Source organism: Scyliorhinus canicula, chromosome 15, assembly GCF_902713615.1.
Source record: "Scyliorhinus canicula chromosome 15, sScyCan1.1, whole genome shotgun sequence".
Taxonomy (NCBI): domain Eukaryota; kingdom Metazoa; phylum Chordata; class Chondrichthyes; order Carcharhiniformes; family Scyliorhinidae; genus Scyliorhinus; species Scyliorhinus canicula.
The window spans coordinates 18,724,488-18,745,246 of NC_052160.1; the positions used below are offsets into that span (position 1 = coordinate 18,724,488).

General features: G+C 45.2%; 1 protein-coding gene across 1 annotated transcript in view; it reads right to left on the reverse strand.

The window, feature by feature from the left end:
- The window catches only part of slc5a10 (solute carrier family 5 member 10), a 153,772-nt gene extending 135,108 nt beyond the window's left edge, over positions 1-18,664 (reverse strand). Inside the window, exons 1-4 of the mRNA XM_038820095.1 lie at positions 18,596-18,664; positions 13,080-13,184; positions 10,624-10,683; positions 10,409-10,513 (exon numbers count right to left, since the gene is read on the reverse strand). Of these exons, the coding sequence (XP_038676023.1) occupies positions 10,409-10,513; positions 10,624-10,683; positions 13,080-13,184; positions 18,596-18,610 (285 nt within the window). The 5' untranslated portion in view covers positions 18,611-18,664. The remainder of the gene's footprint in view (positions 1-10,408; positions 10,514-10,623; positions 10,684-13,079; positions 13,185-18,595) is intronic.
- Positions 18,665-20,759: the final 2,095 nt, after the last annotated feature.

A 20,759-nucleotide genomic window follows, 5' to 3' on the forward strand; every position in this document is an offset into this window, starting at 1 on the left:
TGTTGTCGTTCCTGTTGTTCTTTTTGTCACACTTGTTGATTCTGTTTCCGTTGTTTTCGCTTTCATTCTTGTTCTTTTTCTTGTCGTGCTTGTTGTTTCTGGGATGCTTCTTGTTGCTTTTGTCATTTTTGTTGCACTGCATGTTGCTTTTGTTGTTGCTGTTGTTGTTCTTGTTTCTGCTGAGCTTCTTGCAATTTTTGTTGTTCTTGTTGCACTCAATGAGTGTGCCATGTGGATGATTTGAGTCATTGTCACAGTTATTGGTGTCAGTGTCCTTTGTGGCATCTGCTACATTGAGCATATCTTCTTTAGAATTATGTGAATGATCTGATGTTGCATTGATGTTGGTGACATCAGTCATTTGTGGTGGATTCGATTCCTCTTCCTTGCTTACTTGGTGCTCCTCTTCTAGAGTCATTTCTAGTTCACTTGAATTATCATTGATTTCTTGGTGCTCCTCTTTTGGAGTCATTTCAGGTTCCTTTGAATCATTTGTGATCTCTATGTGTTCCTTTTCTGGAGTCAAAATCTTCACGATTTCATTTTGTTGTGGGTCGTAGTGCTCCTCTTCTGGAGTCCAAATCTTCAGGATTTCTATTGACGTGGTCTCTCTGGACTCTCGGTGCTCCTCTTTTGGAGTCAAAATCTTTAGAATTTCTATTGACGTGGTCTCTCTGGACTCTTGGTGCTCTTCCTCTGGAGTCAAAATCTTCAAGATTTCGATTGACATGGTCTCTCTGGACTCATGGGTGGCTGTCCTCTGATTATTGAGTGCTTCTGTGCAGACGAGCTGAGATATGTCAGTCTCGCTGTGATCCTGCACATCCTGTATGGGAATTGTGATTTCTTCGTCACTTGTCTCACATGCAGTGGGTAGACATTCAGTGTCTTGTTCTGGTGGCTCAAATAAGCTTAATAGGTCTTCATGGTCTTGTACATGCATGGCGTTTGCAATGGAGTATTTGCTTGCTTCCATTTTTGAGTCTGTCACCGAGCTGTCTGTGGAGGCTTGCGTCACTCTCTTTGTAGAGGCTTGCGTCACTCTCTCTGTGGAGTCCTTCATCGCTCTCTCTGTGGAGTCCTTCATCACTCTCTCTGTGGAGTTTGTCATCGCTCTCTTTGTGGAGTCCTTCATCGCTCTCTCTGTGGAGTCCTTAATCGCTCTCTCTGTGGAGTCTGTCATCGCTCTCTCTGTGGAGTCTGTCATCGCTCTCTTCCTGAGAGTTCAGTGCAGTGTTCTCGCTGTAGGGTCGATCTGTGCTCTCTCAACTGAGTTGTTCTGTGCTCTCTGTGTGGCGTCGTCTTCGTCTTGGGTATTGCTGCCATCCAGTGTACCGACGATCTGCCATGGCACCATGGTATTGGATTCATCTACCACGAGAAGAGTCGTATTGAGCTTTTCAACCGTGTTGCTGATGCTGTGATCAGGATCTCCGAATAACTCAGCCATGTCTGAGCAGTATTGTGTGTATTGTTCGTTGGACAAATCATCGCTTTTTGTTTCGGAGTTGTCATCGTTCTCTTCATGTTCAATGAACAAATCATATTCTTGTGTGGAGGCTGGGACCCTTCGTGGTGCATAGACCACTCGCTGTTTCTTGGCATCAGGCCGCAGCATAATCGTGCACTCACGAGTTGGGATGTCATATATGCTGGGCTGAAGATTCCCCATTCCAAAGAATTCATCGTCGGGGTCTTCACGGTACAACACCTCTAGTTGCGGTTTGGATTTGGTACTGGGGTAATCATCTCCCAAGATGAAATCTTTGTCTGAGTCGTAGTCTACAAGGACCAAGTCGTAGTCTACAAGGACAAGTCTCTGGATCTGTAATGATTTGATTACCTGCAAATGCTCGCATTCCAAGCATTGTCCGGCATCTCTGACATTGTCTATATAAATGTTTCTGGATCATACCTCTCCATTCACCTGAGGAAGGAGCTGCGCTCCGAAAGCTAGTGTTTGAAACAAACCTGTTGGACTTTAACCTGGTGTTGTAAGACTTCTTACTGTGCTCACCCCAGTCCAACGCCGGCATCTCCACAGACAAGGACCATATCGTCTTCTAAGGTGGTGCTAACTGTTTGTTCCAGGGTGTTGTGAAAGTTATTTTCAATTGCTGGTGTAAATTCAGGCATCGTTCTGTCTTTTGAGGCAAGAAAATTGAGTTTTGCAGCTTTAAATTTATTTTTGTTCATTTTCGTGCATTTTCCCTTTTAAGTGGGCGTGATCTTGGTCCTCTGATGTCATGACGCTCGTGATGTCATGTGTAGGACTCGATTGCCCATGCGCACACCGAGTTTCCTGTACTGTGCCCTCCTTTCGCAACTGAGCAGGTGCGGCTCCTTTCTCAAGATGGCTGCAGCTCAGAACCTCCGTCTTTCTCCGATTCAACCCTGCCTCCGCCTCGTGGTGAGTGTTTGCGCCATTTTTACCAATTTTGTTTTCTAAATGATGATTCTGTGTTTCTAGAGACTCAAAGTATTGATTTTGTTTTTGTCCATAAGCAAGGCATTTTTGTATAGCAATGTCTAGAGTTAGATACTTATTTTGTGAAAGTTCCACCCTCAGATTTTTATCAGATAGTCCAGAAATTAATTGATGCATTATCACAGTGTCTCTGAAATCAGCATAATAACAGCCTTGTGGTATTAACTTGAGATTTGTAATAAAATCAGAGATGGGCCCTCCGTTTCTCTGACAAGAGTTAAATCTTTCCAACATCTCACCGGACCGACTGTTACAGCGTTCAGCAAATGTTTTGAGTATAACGTCTACTTTGGTGTTGTCCTCACCTCTAAGTAATTAAAGCAATTATAGATTTCTCGAGCTTCATGCCCTCCTGTTGCAAGTAGTAGAGCTATTTTCGTTGCATCAGAGGCAGTACTTAAATCATTAGCTGTGATAAATATTTGCAACAGCTGCTCAAACATTTTCCAGTTATAACTTAAAGTACCGGTTGTTTCCAGCTGCCACGGAGTTCCAACAAGTTCCATAAAATCAATTAGTCGTCGAGGATCCATTTGCTGCGAAGTCTTCCACAGTCGAATATCCGGTTTAAGTTTTTCTTCTCTTGCTGGTGTCTAGCTAGCTTTCTGAAATCACTCCTGGTACCATATGTTATTCTCTAAGTCTGAACAAAGATTGTAGACATCCAGTTAACACAAATACTTTATTCAATGGGTTTGTTCTGTTTCCAGAGCTTAACTAGATATAATACAGTCAAGGGGTATGACCAGTGAAGCTAAGGTAAGCTGCCTCTGCTGAGCTGTCTCTGTCTGCTGCTGCTCACTAGCCCTGTGGTTCTGAAAGAGGCGGATCCTCCCTTGGGCTGGACCCATCTCTGATGCTGCCCTCTGGTGATGCTGTGGCTGTTACGTCTGTCTGTAATCCCTGGTGTATGTGCAGATGTATGTACAGATGTACAGATCACTACAACCAGGACATCTTTAAGCATTAAGGGGGCAATTTAAGGGGCTAATCCACCAAACCTGCACATCTTTGAACTGTGGGAGGAAACCTGAGCACTCGGAGGAAACCCACGTAGACACGGGTAACCTTTATCACGATTGCTGCACATGGCTTCAGTTACACAGAGCCAACAATCTATTTCCCTCCCCCGCCTTCTCTCAGACACATGTCTTTGACCAAGCTTTTGCCACACCTCCTAACATCCCTCGATTCAGCTCCACACCCATTATTATTGAGTGTTGCCCTATGAAGCATCTAGGGTAGATTTTCTACATCAAAGGTGCTATGTTTCCAGGAATGAGGAACTGCAGTTATGTGGTGAGACCAGAAAAGATGATGTTGGCAGCACGGTGGCGCAGTGGGTTAGCCCTGATGCCTCACGGCGCCGAGGTCCCAGGTTCGATCACGGCTCTGGGTCACTGTCCGTGTGGAGTTTGCACATTCTCCCCGTGTCTGCGTGTGTTTCGCCCCCACAGGCCACGCTAAATTGCCCCTTAGTATGAAAAAATGAACTGGGTTTTCTAAATTTATATTTAAAAAAAAAGAAAAGATGAGGTTATTCATCTTGGACCAGAGAAAGATAAGAGGAGGTTTGATAGTCCTGTTCAAATTCACAAACGGTTTTGATCGTGTAAATAAGGAGAAAGTGTTTTCCGTGGCAGAAGGATCAGTAACCGAACCATAAAAAATTTAAGGGGCTGGATTCTGCATTTGGGCAACTAAGTCTCCACGCAGGCGTAAAAACTGTGGTGTTTTACGCCAGAGAAACTGGCGCAAATTGGCCACCGATTCCCTGCTTGGGGGGGGGGGAGAGGGGGCTAGCAGCCAGGCAGCGTAGAGCTCCCAGCTCTAACTGCTGATACGGGCCTTAGCATTGTGGGGTCCGTGGCCGCGCATGCGCAGGGCGGAGGCCTGCAGCATCCGCACCGTGCTTCATGGCGGACACAGCCCTCAGACCCGGCCTGCAAAAATAGTCCCCCCCCCCCCCCTTCGGGCCTACTCGCGCGCCCCGGACCCCCCGCCGCACATTGCCCGCAACCCCAAATAATGCCCCCCCCCCCTGCCCGTAGATCAGCCCTCCCTCAACTGTGGCGGTGCTGGACCGAGTCCGCAGCCGCCATGCTGAGTCCCCCCCCCCCCCCCCGCCCGCCCGCCCCTTCTTTTTCCTCTCTGCCTGTTATGGAACTGAATCTCTGTGTGTTCTGTGGTAGTGAAGTCATTTGAGAATCCACCGTCAGCTAACACCTCCTGCTCACTTCAATGTTTGCTTCTGCCGATACTGCCTGGATTTACTTTCCTTGATCAGTTGGACAGACAATTAAGAAAGAAAATCCTTATAATCCCCAATGCTAACGGCAGACACGAGATGAACTAGCCACAGGGCCTCTGTGATTAACAGCTATGGAATGAAAGTCTGCTGAAGCAACAGGTTTGAATCAACATGTTTGGGCATCAATACTCGCACAAGATGTGAGATGGAGAACACCCTTTGCAGTAAAGGGAATAAGAGAAATGTGCTTCGAGAGGTAATATGACAATATTAATTGACGGAGGGGAATATTTTCTTTACATTTAGGAGAAGTGGGAACAAACTTTATGTATGATGATAGGACGATTGTGGTCAATATAATTTCGTCCAGTTGACTGCATAAAATAAAGGCAGCACTTTTCAAAACAGTGAGAGCTGGAGCTAAATCAGTCATTCTACAGTAAATGTTTGGCCTCAATGATTACTTGGAGATTTGTGATTATTGTCCCTTTAAGGGCAACACAGCAGAGTAAGGGTCAACTGGCCTGGGTGACCAAGTGGGACTCAGAGAGGGGAATTACCTCAAGGTGAAGGAGTTCTTGGAGGTAGAGGCCTTCCAGAACTAGCTGGAGGCATGTTGCTGCTCTTGTCGATCCTTGTAAATAAATCCTTTGTGGTTTACGAATGAAGGGCGTGATCTACCAGCCACACTGTGCCCAAAAAGCAGTGCGCCACGGCAATATAGCGATAAATACTGGGAGACCCTGCTCCTGGGATCTACCAGGCTCACCATGCCTCACAAGATCTAACGTGATCTCACAAGACGTTGTGATGTGAGGCCTAAGCATTGTGGGCAGGATCACTTTTTGGCAAATCTGCACATTCGAGTCAGACAGCTAGTCTCACTCTAATATGCAGTTCCCTGAGGTAACCAAGGCATTGGGCTCTATCCTCTTTGCCTTGTAGACCTCGGGCTAGCGCCGTTCAGTGCAGGTCTCCACAAATGGGGACAAGATGGAATAGCACTTGTGGGAGTCTCCCAGAGCATTGGAGGCACCCAGGTGCTTACCCTCTGCACAGTTGTCACCCTAGCAGTGGTCCCCATCTACAGGGGCCTGGGGACGCCAGTATTAGGGAGTTGAGGCTTGGGGCGGGAGCTCAAGAGATTGGGATGCTATTTAAAAATGGCGTCCTTGGGTGGCCTTCACTGCTGAGGCCCCATATGGGCATTAGATAGTGTATTTTAGATAGCGGGGGTCGCATGATCTGGAAGAAGGAACTAAAGGCACTGTTGCTAAGTTTGCAGATGGTACAAAGATCTGTAGCGGGACAGGTAGTAATGAGGCTACATAAGGCTCTGGTCAGACTCCATTTGGAGTATTGTGAGCAGTTTTGGGCCCCATATCTAAGGAAGGATGTGCTGGACAGAGGAGGTTCACAAGAATGATCCCTGGAATGAAGAGCTTGTCGTATGAGGAACGGTTGAGGACTCTGGGTCTGTACTCGTTGGAGTTTAGAAGGATATGGGGGGATCTAATTGAAACTTAAAGGTGTTGTGGCCTGGATAGAGTGGATGTGGAGAGGATGTTTCCACTTGTAGGAAAAACTAGAAGCAGAGACACAATCTCAGACTAAAGGGATGATCCTTTAAAACAGAGATAAGGAGGAATTTCTTCAGCCAGAGGGTGGTGAATCTGTGGAACTCTCTGCTGCAGAAGGCTGTGGAGGCCAAATCACTGAGTGTCTTTAAGACAGTTAGATAGGTTCTTGACTAATAAGGCGATCAGGGGAAGAAGGCAGGAGAATGGGATGGGGAAAAAAAATCAGACATGATTGAATGGCGGAGCAGACTTGATGGGCTGAGTGGCCTAATTCTGCTCCTATGTCCTGTTGTGTTATGGGATCTACCGGCCATGTTACGCCCGAGAAGCAGCACGGTGTAACTTGACCAGTCAATCACACATCTAGAATCTACCGGGCTCTCCACTTCTCACAAGATATAACACGATCTCACGGCATGTCGCGATGTGGATCCTGCCCGTTGTGGGCGGGATCACTTTCTTGCAAATCTGTAAATCTCACTCTAACATGCGTTCCCAAGATCTAACCAAGGTGTGGGATCTAACCCCGTTGCCTTGGAGACCGTGGGATAGCATAGTTCAGTGCTGCTGGTCTGCACAAATGGAGAACAGATGGAACAGCACTCGAGGGTGTTTCCTGGGGGATTGGAGGTCCCCAGGTGCCTGCAATCTGAGCAGGGCGGTACCCCGGCATGTCTGGTGCCATCTGGCCACTCTGGCACTTCCAACATGCCCAGGTGGCACAGGCAGAGGCACTAGCAGGGTACCAGGCTGGCACTGCAAAGGTGCCAAGCTGGCATTTATTGCGTAGAGGTGATCGGGCTGGTGGGGTCCTGGGATGGTGTGGGGGGCCTTGGGGACCCAATTATAGTGAGTTGGGGCTGGGGGAGGGGTTTGGGGTCACTTTGGCGGCTGGTGAGATCGGCTCACCATTTAAAAATGGCGTCGCAATGCGCCGCTGCACTGAGGAGTTCCAGCGAGCTGAGCTCCTCAGGGCAGTAAAGGAGGGTTGCCTCATCGGGAAGTTCCCCACTGAGGCCCCTGATCTACCCGGATGGACGTTACATTGCGTGGTGTCTCTCAACACTGAGCACCAGGAAACACCCGGCTAATCTCGCGGACTATGGGACTCTGTCCCTGTTCAGGGAGAAACCTTTCCATTCGATCGTGCCCTGAGTGTGGGAGAATCCAGGTGTGGGTCTCACCCAACGAGCTGGGTTTTTTTTTGGTTAAATCGTGCCCATCGCTTCAGAAGAAGCCATTGTCTTAAAATTGAGACTACGTGGGTAATGATAGGACATGACCATACCAATACGTAGCGGTTTGTCTGAGACATCCCTCACCCCCATTTTGTGGAGCATTAGTCCATGTTAACCAGGCTCTTACTCCATTATTGACGAGTTACAGAGTAACGTGGGCTTTCAATATCATTAAGGTGGAGAAGCCATACTGAGAGCGCGGTATGTTTTAACACGTTATCCACGTGTTTGGAGCCTTGTCCTGGTCTGAGAAGGTTGGTGGGACATCTGTTCAATTGTTCAAGCTAAATTTTCTCCTCTTACTGTTAATTACTGTTCATTGGCAATTTGCTTTTTATTTTTCTGACTGGCTACCTTTTTAATAGCGAAGAAACTTCAAGAATTCGCCACTTCAAAAAGTGTTCCTTCTTGCCATGTAGAACCTGGTGTGATTTATAATTGGGGAGTTATTGCAAACAAGAGCACCCCATAAGTCTTCGTCCAAATGAAGAATAGTTTTAACAATGACAGAAATAAACATCGCTAATGGTTAATTATTTGGGGAGCCTTTTCCTGACTTGAGACTGGTCGCAATTTGTCTGGGTGCGCCACGCCAAACGAGATTGACGGAAATTGGTTTCAGTGCAATGTAATTGTAGAAGGTGTGCCTGTCTACTCATCTCACACAATAGGGTGTGGCAATTTGCTGGGGAATTCAGAGATGAGTGTACAGGTAAAGCAGTTGGACCAAAGGATTATTTTGTCAGTGTAATTCCAAGTACATGAAAAATGACTTAATGTGCTTTCCAGCTAATCATTGCTCGATCAGCACAGAATGACTTTAACATTCACCGCCAGTGGCCATGAAGTTTACTGCTGCTTTTTTAAAAAAATGACTGACTGACGTAGATTATTGCAGTGTGGGTGAATGTCCTCTTGGGCTGAGGGGATGGGAAAAATCTGACAGCCGCGATGCCCGATCTGGGGCGCGACGCGGCTGGTAAATCCCGTGAGAGGCCTCGCACAGGATTTACATGGCTCGCCTTGTGGTGATCTAATGGGAACTTGTGAGACATCGAGATTTTGATCCCGCCATTGTGGCTGAGATCCGGCTAATCTGCATGTTGGATTGGATTTATTTATTGTCACGTGTTCTGCGTGCAGTCCAGGGAGATCGTTCCATACATGAAAAACAAATGCAAAGGGCAAACATAAAATACACAATGTAAACGCATAGACACAGGCACGGGTGAAGCATACAGGAGTGTAGTACTACTCAGTAGAGAAGATATGTGAAGAGATCAGATCAGTTCTCCATAATGAAAATGAAAATCGCTTATTGTCACGAGTAGGCTTCAATGAAGTTACTGTGAAAAGCCCCTAGTCGCCACATTCCGGCACCTGTTCGGGGAGGCTGGTACGGGAATTGAACCGTGCTGCTGGCCTGCCCTGGTCTGCTTTAAAAGCCAGCGATTTAGCCCAGTGTGCTAAACCAGCCCCTGGTTAACATGGACTAATGCTCCACAAAATGGGGGCGAGGGATGTCTCAGACAAACCGCTACGTGTTGGTATGGTCATGTCCTATCATGTAATCTCAGGGTTGATAATTTAGTCGTAGGAGCAATTGACTCTCATGAAACATCAAATTAGAAAATAAAAGAATATTTGAAATATTCAAAGAATATTTGAAATGGACAGCGTTTCCAGTGTGGAGACTGTGGGTGGGATTCTCCATTGCCCACTGCCGAAATCATGTTTGGCAAGTGGGTGGAGAATTGGCTTCAACCTGAAATTGGGGCGGATGCCAGTTTGACGCAGGTCAGCCATGCTCCGCCCCCTCCAAACTGGCGTTATCGTGATGCCCACTGCACGCCGTTGCAACAGGGTTGGCGCGTCATCGGCGCGGGAACACATGCAGTCCCAGCCGTGCGGGAACCCGATGTTGCGGCCGTGGTCTGTGTCCAGCACCGCCACACTCGGCTGGGATCCGTGCCGCTGGCCAGGGTGGCATCTGCGAGGGCTGGGGGAATAGTGGGGGGTAGCCTGTAGGTGGGCTGTGGGGCCGCAGATGGCAGGTAGGGTCCATGCACGGCCGGCGCCATGTTGTACAATGCGACCGCTGCAGGTCGTCAGCTGGGCGCATGCGCAGCCCGAGACACGGCCATTCTCCGGTCATTTTCGACGTGGGAGGCAGGAGTTTCACCCGGTGCTAGCCCCTCACCGGTCCCGGAATCGCTGAGAGTTTCACGACGATTGTTTGGTTGTAAAAGACCACATATATTCCGCTGGCTGCTGAAACAGAGAATCCAGGCCTGTGTATCTTGTTCAGAATTTCATGTTTGATCTGTTGTTTTGGATATAGGACTCTGTGACAGGTTTGCAAACATCAGGTCATGTCAAAGCTTGCATTTGGCTTATTCCAACGCTTTACTGATCCAACTCATCGGTGCCTGACCAAACTTTATTGAAATAGATGTTCAGTTTTTTCAAGGCCCCCCCCATCTCAATGACTCAGTGGGTAGCACTGTCAGCTCTGTGTCAGATAAATGTGGATTTGAGTACATAATCTTGGTCGAGACCCCCAGTGCAGCACCAAGGGAATGCTGCACTATCAGCAGTGCCATCTGTGGTATGTTTAAAGGATAGGCTTGCAGACAAACAAGAGCTTTATTGGAAAGGTGTCTTCTCACAGACTATTAGGCACAAACGGCTGATGACATCAACCATCAGGTAATCAGACATGAATACACAACACCATCTTTCAAATAAAACATTATACTGAAGCACCAATTGCCTTCTCTGACGGATATAAACGGTCCTGCGGCCACTTTTAAAGCACACCAACAAAAAAATGGACAGAAACTTTACTCACAGATATCTTCGTGAACACAGATAACAGCAGTGACAGGGCAGATAAATACATTCGAATCCTTTCCCCTCCAAATCTCTTTTGAAGGTATTCAGGCATGGTCACAATCTGTGACAAATAATTGGGAAAAGACCAGTTAGCATGAATATATCAAAGCAAAATCCACCCATTTACTAATCCGAATGAACTTGTTTGCAAAATGCACCTGATGTACTTACCCCAGATGATATGTAGACAGGTACAAATATCCAAGCCAGCAACAAAAGCACATAGGTAGCCTGTTGGGACAATTACAGAGCAAGTCATTGACTAGCATAGATTATTGTTCAGCTATTGAAGCTGAAAAGTAATCTGTTTCTCTCTCCCCATATGCTGCCAGACATGTTGAGAATTTCCAGCCTATACTGTTCTTATTTCAGAAGCCGAGCACTTGCTTATTGCAGTAAGAATGTCGGGATAAAGTTTCTATTTGGAATGCTAATTAGCTATTCCACTACAAATTGCACCAAAAAAATGTGCTCGTTTTACAAAATGTTCTCTCTCCCCGACCTACCCTCCCCGGTTTCGGCTCAATCCCATATACACATCACACCAGCAGAATCTGCATGGTCTATGGCACGGAGGCAGCATTTGAATATTAAAAAATTTCCATAACAATATTCCTTGATATATTTGAGAGCGGGAACTTGGTGCCATGCAGTTTGATTTATACGGTTAGAAATGGGTTTATCATGGAAAGAAACTTTTTAAATTGGTGTCAACCCATTGCTTGTGGTTGAAAATGACCTTGAACAAAAATACACAAAATTAGTTTCTTGTCATGTTTGGAGTAATACCGACTGTTTTCTCAGTAAATTTTGGGGATTAAAAATATTCAAAACACCTTTGAAACATGTACATTAGTGCCCATTCCAGCTTAACCTTTGGATCCTCCTCAAAGGTCTAGCAACGAGCTTAATTAATGAAAAGCCCCAATGATTATTAATTCACTGGGAGGGGTGTGGTTGGTTTTGAGAGGGGCATGATTTGAATGCAACGTCTTTAAAACTAGCACGAAAGTCACGAGAAATTTGATTTGCATAGTATGCAATTTGCATTTAAAATTCTGCAATTTTTGCGACAGTTATGCTGACCAAGCAGGTTCCCCAGGCGGCCAGGAATCAGACAGCACAGGGGGAGGCTGTTCGGTCCATGGGTGGCATGATGGCACAGTGGTCAGCACTGCTGCCTCACCGCGCCAGCGACCCGGGTTCAATTCCGGCCCCGAGTCACTGTCTGTGCAGAGTCTGCGTGTTCTCCCAGTGTCTGTGTGGGTTTCCTCCGGGTGCTCCGGTTTCCTCCCACAAGTCCCGAAAGACGTGTTGTTAGGTGAATTGGGCATTCTGAATTCTCCCTCTGTGTATCCGAACAGGCGCCGGAATGTGGCGACTAGGGGCTTTTCACAGTAACTTCATTGCAGCGTTAATGTAAGCCTATGTCTGACAATAATAAAAAGATTATTATTGTTAGTACAAAGATATATTCATCTCAGTCTTGAATATGCTCAACAGCTGAGAATCCGCAACTCTCAGGGATGGAGAATTCCAAAGAACCGCAACCCCTTTGAGTGAAGAAATTTCTACTCAGCAAAGTCTAAAATGGAGAACTCCTTATCCTGAGATACCACCCCTAGTTGTGGACTGCCCAGCCGGGGGTAATCAGCCTTTCGGCAATGGTAGTCAAGCCCTTAAAGAGTTTCAATTTCAGTTAGAATCAGAATGGGGCAATCAACCTGAAAACAATGAATACATCAAGCTTCTGAAGAACAAATGCTGTTACGATAAATCTTGTTGCTGTCCTGTTGTCATTGATGCTGGATTATTAAGGCCTTAGAATACAAGAATAGCACAGCTATTGTATTGACGTTACCATTTTATCAGCTTAGGCATAACAAATATAAGGCAAAATTTCGCTGTTTTAAGTGTGGCAAAATTGCAAATCATTCCTTCAAAATGCTTCGACAATTTTACTACATCTAGTCCACTGAGAAAATCAACTCCCATCTTGCCCAAAGCAAACCACTACAGTGCTTTGCCAAGCATGATCATGGACCAATCCAATTGATGTCCATACTCACTTGGGTTATTGTACCTGAAGGAGGAGGAGGATTGCTCAAAGTCCGTTATCTAATAAAGGCAGAAACCACTTGCCACAACTGGAGACAAACTATTAAGACAATTGAGATTGTCTTTGTAATTGGGCTTAATTATAAACTAGCTCCAAATTAAATTAAACTAACTTAGCTGTGGCGTTTACGTTCATTCATTCTTGGTCACGGATGCCAGGCCAAAGAGAATAAAATTAGAAGTAAAAACCAAAAGTGTATTAATTTTTTGGAATCCCCTACCCGAGAGATTTGTCGATACCCAGTTACTGAGTATATTCAAGGCCGAGATTGATAGATTATGGCATCTGTAACTGACCAAGGATTATTGTCGTTGATAAAAGATTGTTCATTGCTGGGCACCCACTTCTCTCCATGTGTCAAACTGTTACAAATGTAATTAAATAGATTACAGCAAGTTTTAATGCCAGATATTGGAAAAAAACTGCAAATCGAAGCAGTTTCTCCCCCCCGTCACTCCAAAACTAAAATGGTGAGCGCGTGTTCTTTGTAGATTAATGTTTATCTTACATTCCACTCAAATCCAGCAACAGCAATTCCTCCAGCTGCCCCTGTTCCAGCCAGCCCGATGAACAGTCCAGAACCTTCACTGCTGGCAAATAGCGATGCCCCGATCTACAAATCATAAAAGGAGAAGGGTAATATATTAACGACAGTTACGTGGGGCTTCGAGAAAATGGTTCGTGAATGCCCTCTAAAGTCCCAAACCATGCATTGCACCCAGACTGAAGTGAACCAGTTCAGAGTTTCTTTACAGCAGGGTTTGTCAAACCTTTCTCCTGTGACCCAGTTTTGCCAACTGGCCAATCTTCGAGACCTACGCCGGCCGACCTTCAGGACGGACACTCACTGATATTCGCGACAGACGCCACATTCGCTTACCTTTAATGCAAAAAAGGAGCTTGTTTGGTCCTCATATCTCATTTGAATCATGTTCAAAGGAGGAGAGGAAAATACATATATCAGATGCAGACATGAGCCAGTTCCTTTGTGCCGTCTTCATCCTTATGAAAACAGAAAATCCAACCTCGCACATGTAGGTTGCCTTGAAGGGCAATAGCAACAAATTGTGTATTTTACTCAGCAATGGATATTCCTGGGAGCTGTTACACCAGAATGCTGACAGTCTCATGGGCTTCTGGCATGTTTTTAATGTGGTATTACAGGTCAGCTACAGTAGCGTAGTCTTTTAATTTGGAGTCACCTCTGGGGTCTCAACCTCAAAAGACATTCACCCACAATGTCTCTTTCAAAATCTAAAACTTCTCCTCTCATTTGTCAGTACTTCCCTGCATGCAACACACATGGGCTTTGCATTCCTTATTTGCATTGGCATCATTGACAAAACCATACAAGAAGTCATCTCTTTTACTGCTTTGTTCCCGAGTTAAGTTTCTCTTTTGTCGGTTGTTAACCAGAGGCAGTGGAGCTCTGTTAAGAGCTAGCACTAGCACTGCTCTGTCCTGGACTCTCCTGCGCAGCTCTCTCCAGCAGGTTCTGTTGTGATATCCTGTTAAATAGGTACACTGCCTATTTCAGTTTCTGGCCAACTCTTACTTTTAAGAAAACCATTCATAGACACAGTTCACTTGCCTTGTTTACCGGCAGCTGGAAAATGGAAACAACACTGCTCCATGATTTGGCACAAAAGCACATACCTGGGGGGCACTAAGTTTGCGTGCAGGGCATGTGCCCTGATCTCTGCTGCCGCTTCTGGCCGTAAGACTGTACATAGCCTCATTTATTTTCATTTAAAATGCGGCAAAGGCCACCATTCCCAATGTAAAAGCTGGTAGCGGCTATTGGGTGCTTCTTCCACAATCGGGACCGCGGAAATGGCACAACTGATTGCTGCGCGACCTTCCCAACATCCGCCCATTACCCACCTGTGGGTCACGACCCTCACTTTGAAAAACCTTACTTTGCAGCGCAGGAGGTTATTATTTAGGATTCCTGCCTGTTTAAGACAATATTGGGCGACATCTGTCCAAAGCTATTTATACCAAAAGCAATTATGCTGATAATTAAAGAATAATCTATTTAAAAATCACAAATCATGCCAATTTATATTAATCTTTAACATAGAAAAAGTCCAGGGTGCGTGCTAAATTAGCAAAAATTTTGTCACCAGGCATTAGTCTACAATGCACTTTATAAACTTTTAAACTTTACTTTTGCTCCTCCCACAGTCTCCTCAGGCCTTGCACAATTTCATTATCAGAGGCGGCCTGAACCATCACCAGTCCTACTCTGTGAATGAAGATGCTGCAGTGCGTCTTCTACCCTATTCACACACTGGCCTCTCCATTTTGCTGGTTGAAATTGGGAGACACACGTGGGAAGAGATGGTCCTTGTTTAGCACACTCAGACATGGTACACTGATATAACTCAAGGGATAGCATTCCTCTCTTTGCAATCAGAAGGTTGTCGGTTCAAGTCCCACTCTAGAGCTTAAGTATAAAAGATGGGCCGCTTTCTTTACACATTGCTGAGGGAGTCAAAGGGTGCTGTCTTCCAGGTGAGATGCTAAACCATGTCTTGTCTCTTCTCATGGATGTAAAAGATCCCATGGCAATAATTCAAGAAGAGCAAAGGCGTTCTGTCTCGAGGCCTGGTCAAATTTTGTACCGAAAATAGAATATCTGAGTGTTATCACTCCTCTGCTTTGCGTGGAACCTTGCTTTCCATAGATTTCCTGCATTAAAACAGTGACTATACATTTCAAAACTATTTTGTTGGCTGCAAAATGCTTTTGGATGTTACAGAAGGCACTATATAAATACACCTTCCTTCCTATGTACTTAACCATAAGACTACAAGACCATAAGACATAGGAGCAGAATTAGGTCACTCGGCCCATCGAGTCTGCTCCGCCATTCAATCATGGCTGATAATTTTTTCATCCCCATTCTCCTGCCTTCTCCCCATAACCCCTGATCCCCTTATTGATCAAAAACCTATCTATATCTGTTTTAAAGACACTCAGTGATTTGGCCTCCACAGCCTTCTGCAGCAAAGAGTTCCACAGATTCACTGTCCTCTGGCTGAAGAAATTCCTCCTCATCTCTGTTTCAACCACTGATATCATTGGTGTTTCCTATTTGTGCCCTGTTTATAAATAAACATTGGGTCAGCCAATTTATTTTTCTCAAGGGACAACCTTTGGCTCACCGTCTCTAACATAAATTAAATAGCCCTACCTGAAAGCCTACCCTTTTGAGAGAATTATCTTCCTTTCTACTCAGCACAGCAATTAAATTGCTGCTTCAGGATAATGGCAATTCCTGATCTTCAATAAATTATAGGAAGATCGTAATTTTTAAAATGAAATCTGTTACACTGAACAGGAGAATAACAGAAAATTCATAAAATCATAGAATGGTTGCAGCATAGAAGGAGGCCACTTGGTCCACTGTGTCCATGCCCGCTCTCTGCAAAAGCTATTCATCAAGTCCCATTTGCCTGCCTTTCCCGGTAAGTATTGTAAATACTTTCTCTTCAGGTAATTGTCCAATTCTCTCTTGAAAGTCTTCAATCTGCCACATACATAGGCAGCACATTTGAAATCCTAACCACTCATTGAGACTTTCCTCATGTTACCACTTTGTCTTTTGTCAATCACCTTAAATTGATTCTCAACCCTTCTGCCAATTGCAACAGTTTCTCCCTACCTACTCTAAATCCCTCATGATTTTGAGCATCTCTATCATAATGGTTATCGCTGTTGCTTCACAGCCCGCCAGGGTCCCAGGTTCGATTCACAGCTTAGGTCACTGTCTGAGCGGAGTCTGCACTTTCTCCACATATCTATGTGGGTTTCCTCCGGGTGCTCCGGTTTCCTCCCACAAGTCCCTTAAGACCTGCTTGCTAGGTGAATTGGACATTCTGAATTCTCCCTCTGTGTACCCGAACAGGTGCTGGATGTGGCGACCAGGGGCTTTTCACAGTAACTTCATTGCAGTGTTAATGTAAGCCTACTTGTGACAATAAAGATTATTATTTTTATTATTATTATTAAATTTCCTCTTGGTCATCTCTCTCCAAGGAGGACAGCCCCAATTTCCCCAATCTATCGACATAATCAAAGTCTCTCTTCCTTGGTACCATTCTTATGAATCTTTACAGCATCCTTTCCAATGCCTTCATATACTTCCTATAAAGTGTGGTCACAATACCCTAGTTGAGGCCAAACCAATGTTTTATAGAGACTTGTCATAACGTACTTAGTTTCATGCTCTATGCCCATATCTTTAAAGCCCAGGATACTGTACATTTTATTATTAATGTCTTTCTCAATCTGTCCTGCCACCTTCAATTATTTGTATAGATATACCCTCAGGTTGCTCTGCTCCTGCATTCTCTTTAGAATTGTACCTTTTATTGTATAATGCCTCTCCTCATTACTTCCTACTAAATTGAATAATTTCTCTGCAATAAATTCCACCTGCCACTTATCTACCCATTCTACCAGCCTGAAAATGTTCTCCTCAACTTAATCACTTTCCTCCGCAGAGTACCCAAAATTCCAAGTTTTGTATCATGTATAATTTTTGAAATTGTGCCCAGTGCACCAGTGACTAACTCTATAACAGGGGTGGGCAAACTACGGCTCAGGTCTTTATGCCGCCCACCAAGTCATTAAAAAAAAAAATTTTTTAATAAATTTTTTTTTTTTTTTTTTTAATTTTTTTTAAGGTTAATGGGGGGGGCTGTTGGGTTACTTACTGGTATAGGGTGGATACGTTGACTTGAGTAGGGTGATCATTGCTCGGCACAACGTCGCGGGCCGAAGGGCCTGTTCTGTGCTGTACTGTTCTATGTTCTATATGAGGCGCCCAGAATCATAACCGGGTGAAGTAATTATTTTACTTAATATACTATGCGGCCCTTTAAAATTGTGAATTTCTGAATGTGGCCCTTGCACGGAAAAGTTTGCCCACCCCTGCTCTATAATATATCTTATGGAGAACAGGGACATTAGCACTGACTCCTCAGGAACCCCCTTGTGTAGCTTTCTGTAAGGTTGGCCACCAACCTGTTTCCTGTCACACTGCCAATTCTGCTGCTGCTGTCTCTTTTACTCCACGGACTAAGTTTGCTGACAAGCCTGTTGTGTGGCACTTTGTCAAATGCTTTTTAGAGGTCTGTGTACACCACACGAACTGCATTACCATCAACAATCTTCTCTTCTTACATCAAGATCTCAAGCAAGTTAATTGAACACAATATGCCCTTAAGAAATCCGTGTTGGCTTCCTTGATTAATCCACATTTGCCCAAGTAACAGATACTTTTGTCCCGAATTATCGCTTCTAAAAGCTCTCCCATCATAAGGGTCAAACTGACTGGCCTGTCGTTGCTGCGTTTATACTTACACCCTTTCCTGATGATAGGTGTAACATTGACAATTTTCCAGTCCTTTGCCACCACCCTTGTTTTTATGAAAAAATGAAGAAGAACCAGTTCTTATCTTTTCCATTTGACAGATTTTCTGGGAACGTGCATGACCTTGAAGTCTGCAGCCCAGTCAGAAGAGACCAGATGATTAACTCTCGGCATGGATGACATCCACTGATGGTACCCCATTTGAGATTCTTGTTAATACAGACATTCTCCAACTGTTTATCCCAGATATAAAAGCAGAGTTTTGACCTGTAGAATTAATTAGATATGAAATTAATGGGAGATATCATGGTCGAATTCCCTGAGACAAAACAGCTGAATGTACGATTTGGTTCACCTCACTAGCTACACGCCCTGTCATTAGTTATTAGCTGCTGGCTGAGTGGATGTTAAGTTGACATTGCACGATTTGATGTGGGACATGAAGTCATTCTGCCTCATCCAACTGGCCAGACAAGTCCAAAGCTAAGAGAATGCTAAGTTGAAGTTCTTTAACTAACAATCCATCTCTCTACTCTCAAAGCTTCCAGGGATGCCACCTTGCCCCTGAAGCTGGCAGCATCAGCTGCATTTGCCGTCCACACCTTAACCCTTTCAGAGGAAATGGATAAGTCAATACTTACAGGCCACCAAGCCATATTCCTGCCCGCAAGGAAGTATCCACTGAGCGTGTTCCTGCTCACTCTGCACGTCGACTGTCAAGAAGAAAAATAGATAGACATTAAGCAGGGAAAGAACATTCTGCAACTGGAGCAGCTAATCTGCAGTGTCCACAAGAATATAGATTTCGGGGTGGATTCTCCACATTTTGCTGCTGGTAGCAGAGTTCCCGACACAGCGGAGGATCCAACATCAGGGAAATAATGGGATCAGTGCCAGGTGCTGATCCGTTTCCAATGCCCCAGCCCCCCATTAGCATTGGGATCGAGGTCCACACCCTCTGCCAGCAGGAAGACGCAAATGGGTCATTAAGACCATTTGCACCCTATTACCAGACCAGGCACCATGTTCTCCAGGCCTGCGTGATTCTTCAGTCCTCTTTGCCGGAATCATGCGGGCAAGAATTGGTATTGGTTCTGACAAGTATGTATCTGCTGTGGTTGACCTCACGGTGGGCCAAGGTGGTAACTCTTTAAAGGAGTTTCCCCCAAAGTCCATCGGAGGGCCACCCTGCAAAACCTGCCCACCCTATCATCACGAGAACCCACCCCACCGCCTCCCCCACCAGAGACCCTCTTATTAAATGGACCCCCCACAGAACCCTTGAATAAAGAACCCCCCCCCCCCACAGACCCCCTAAATAAAGAGACTCCCAGAAGAGAGACCCCTGTGAAAGTGTCCGCAATGTTTATAAACATCAAGCATTGATTGACAGCTCCTGGACCACTTCAAACTGAGTTAAGTGCTGTCAATTTCACAGCTCACCACTTCAAAGTCACTCAATCCTGAAGGGAGATGAATGGAAATCACTTAACCCAAACTGACAGTCCGTTAGCGGTATTCCCTAGGGAATCCCTAGCAATCCTTGCCAAGGAAAAATTTGCAAGCCTAAGGATTGGGAAACGCTTCCTGATTAGTGGGAGTGCAAATCAGGTGTGATTCAGCTCTGGCGGAGTCACTCATATGGAAAATCCTGCCCTTCATTAATGATAACTTGCACCTACAAAGCTCAACAAACAACCCACGGTGCTGCTCAGGAGGATTATCAAAAGAAATTTGGCCCCACGCCACAGAGGTTCGGACAGTGACCAAAAGCTTGGCCAAAGCGGTAGGTTTTAAAGAGCATCTTAAAGGAGGAGGAGAGTGAGATCGAGAGGTGGAGAGGTTTAGGGGTATTCCAGAACTTAGGGCCTTGGCAGCTGGAGGCACAGCCACCCCGGTGGAGCAATTGAAACCATGGAAATGCAAGAGGTCAGAACGGAGCTGCAGGTCCTTGTGGCTCTGCAAAATAAGTACAAGGTATCGCAATTTATATTCATTCCACAAGTACCTGGAGAGGCTCCAGGGTAAAAAAAATCTTTCCAAACGATAATAGAGAGAGGGCGATTTACTAACTAACTTACTAACTAATTTGCTTACTAACCACTGACTAAAAATCTGCAACAGGTACAAGCCAATCAATAGTGTCATTATTTACTGAGGGAATGTGCACAATTCAGATGAGACATTAAGCCAAGGTCCAGAATGCCCTCTCAGTAATATGGTCCCCGTCATGATTTTGACAAGGAGCAGGGGTGTTACTTGCGTAGTGTTGAAAATAAAAGAGAGACAGGCAGTCAAAGCTTTTCATTTTGCCCCCTATCCCGATGAGAGAAAAATAAAAGCGTTTGATAGTCTGTCTCTCTTACAGCGAAACTCAATATTTCCTCCTCAACCAACATCCTAAAAACAGATTCTCTTGTTACTACTACATTGCGGTTTGTGGCACCTGGCCCATACACAAATTAGCCGCTGCGCTTCTTACAGTGCAACAGTGACAGCCCTTCAATGGGCTGTAAATCAATTTGGGACATCCTGAGGTCATGAAAGGTGCTACAGAAATGCAAGTCTTTCTTTTCTTCTTCAAAGTAGCACAGACATTGACTGATGAGGGAATGAAGAAAGGAATGATGTGGAGATGCCGGCGTTGGACTGGGGTGAGCACAGTAAGGAGTCTTACAACACCAGGTTAAAGTCCAACATGTTTGTTTCAAACACTAGCTTTCGGAGCACTACCCCTTCCTCAAGTGAATCAGGTGAAGCAAACACGTTGGACTTTAACCTGGTGTTGTAAGACTTCTTACTGTA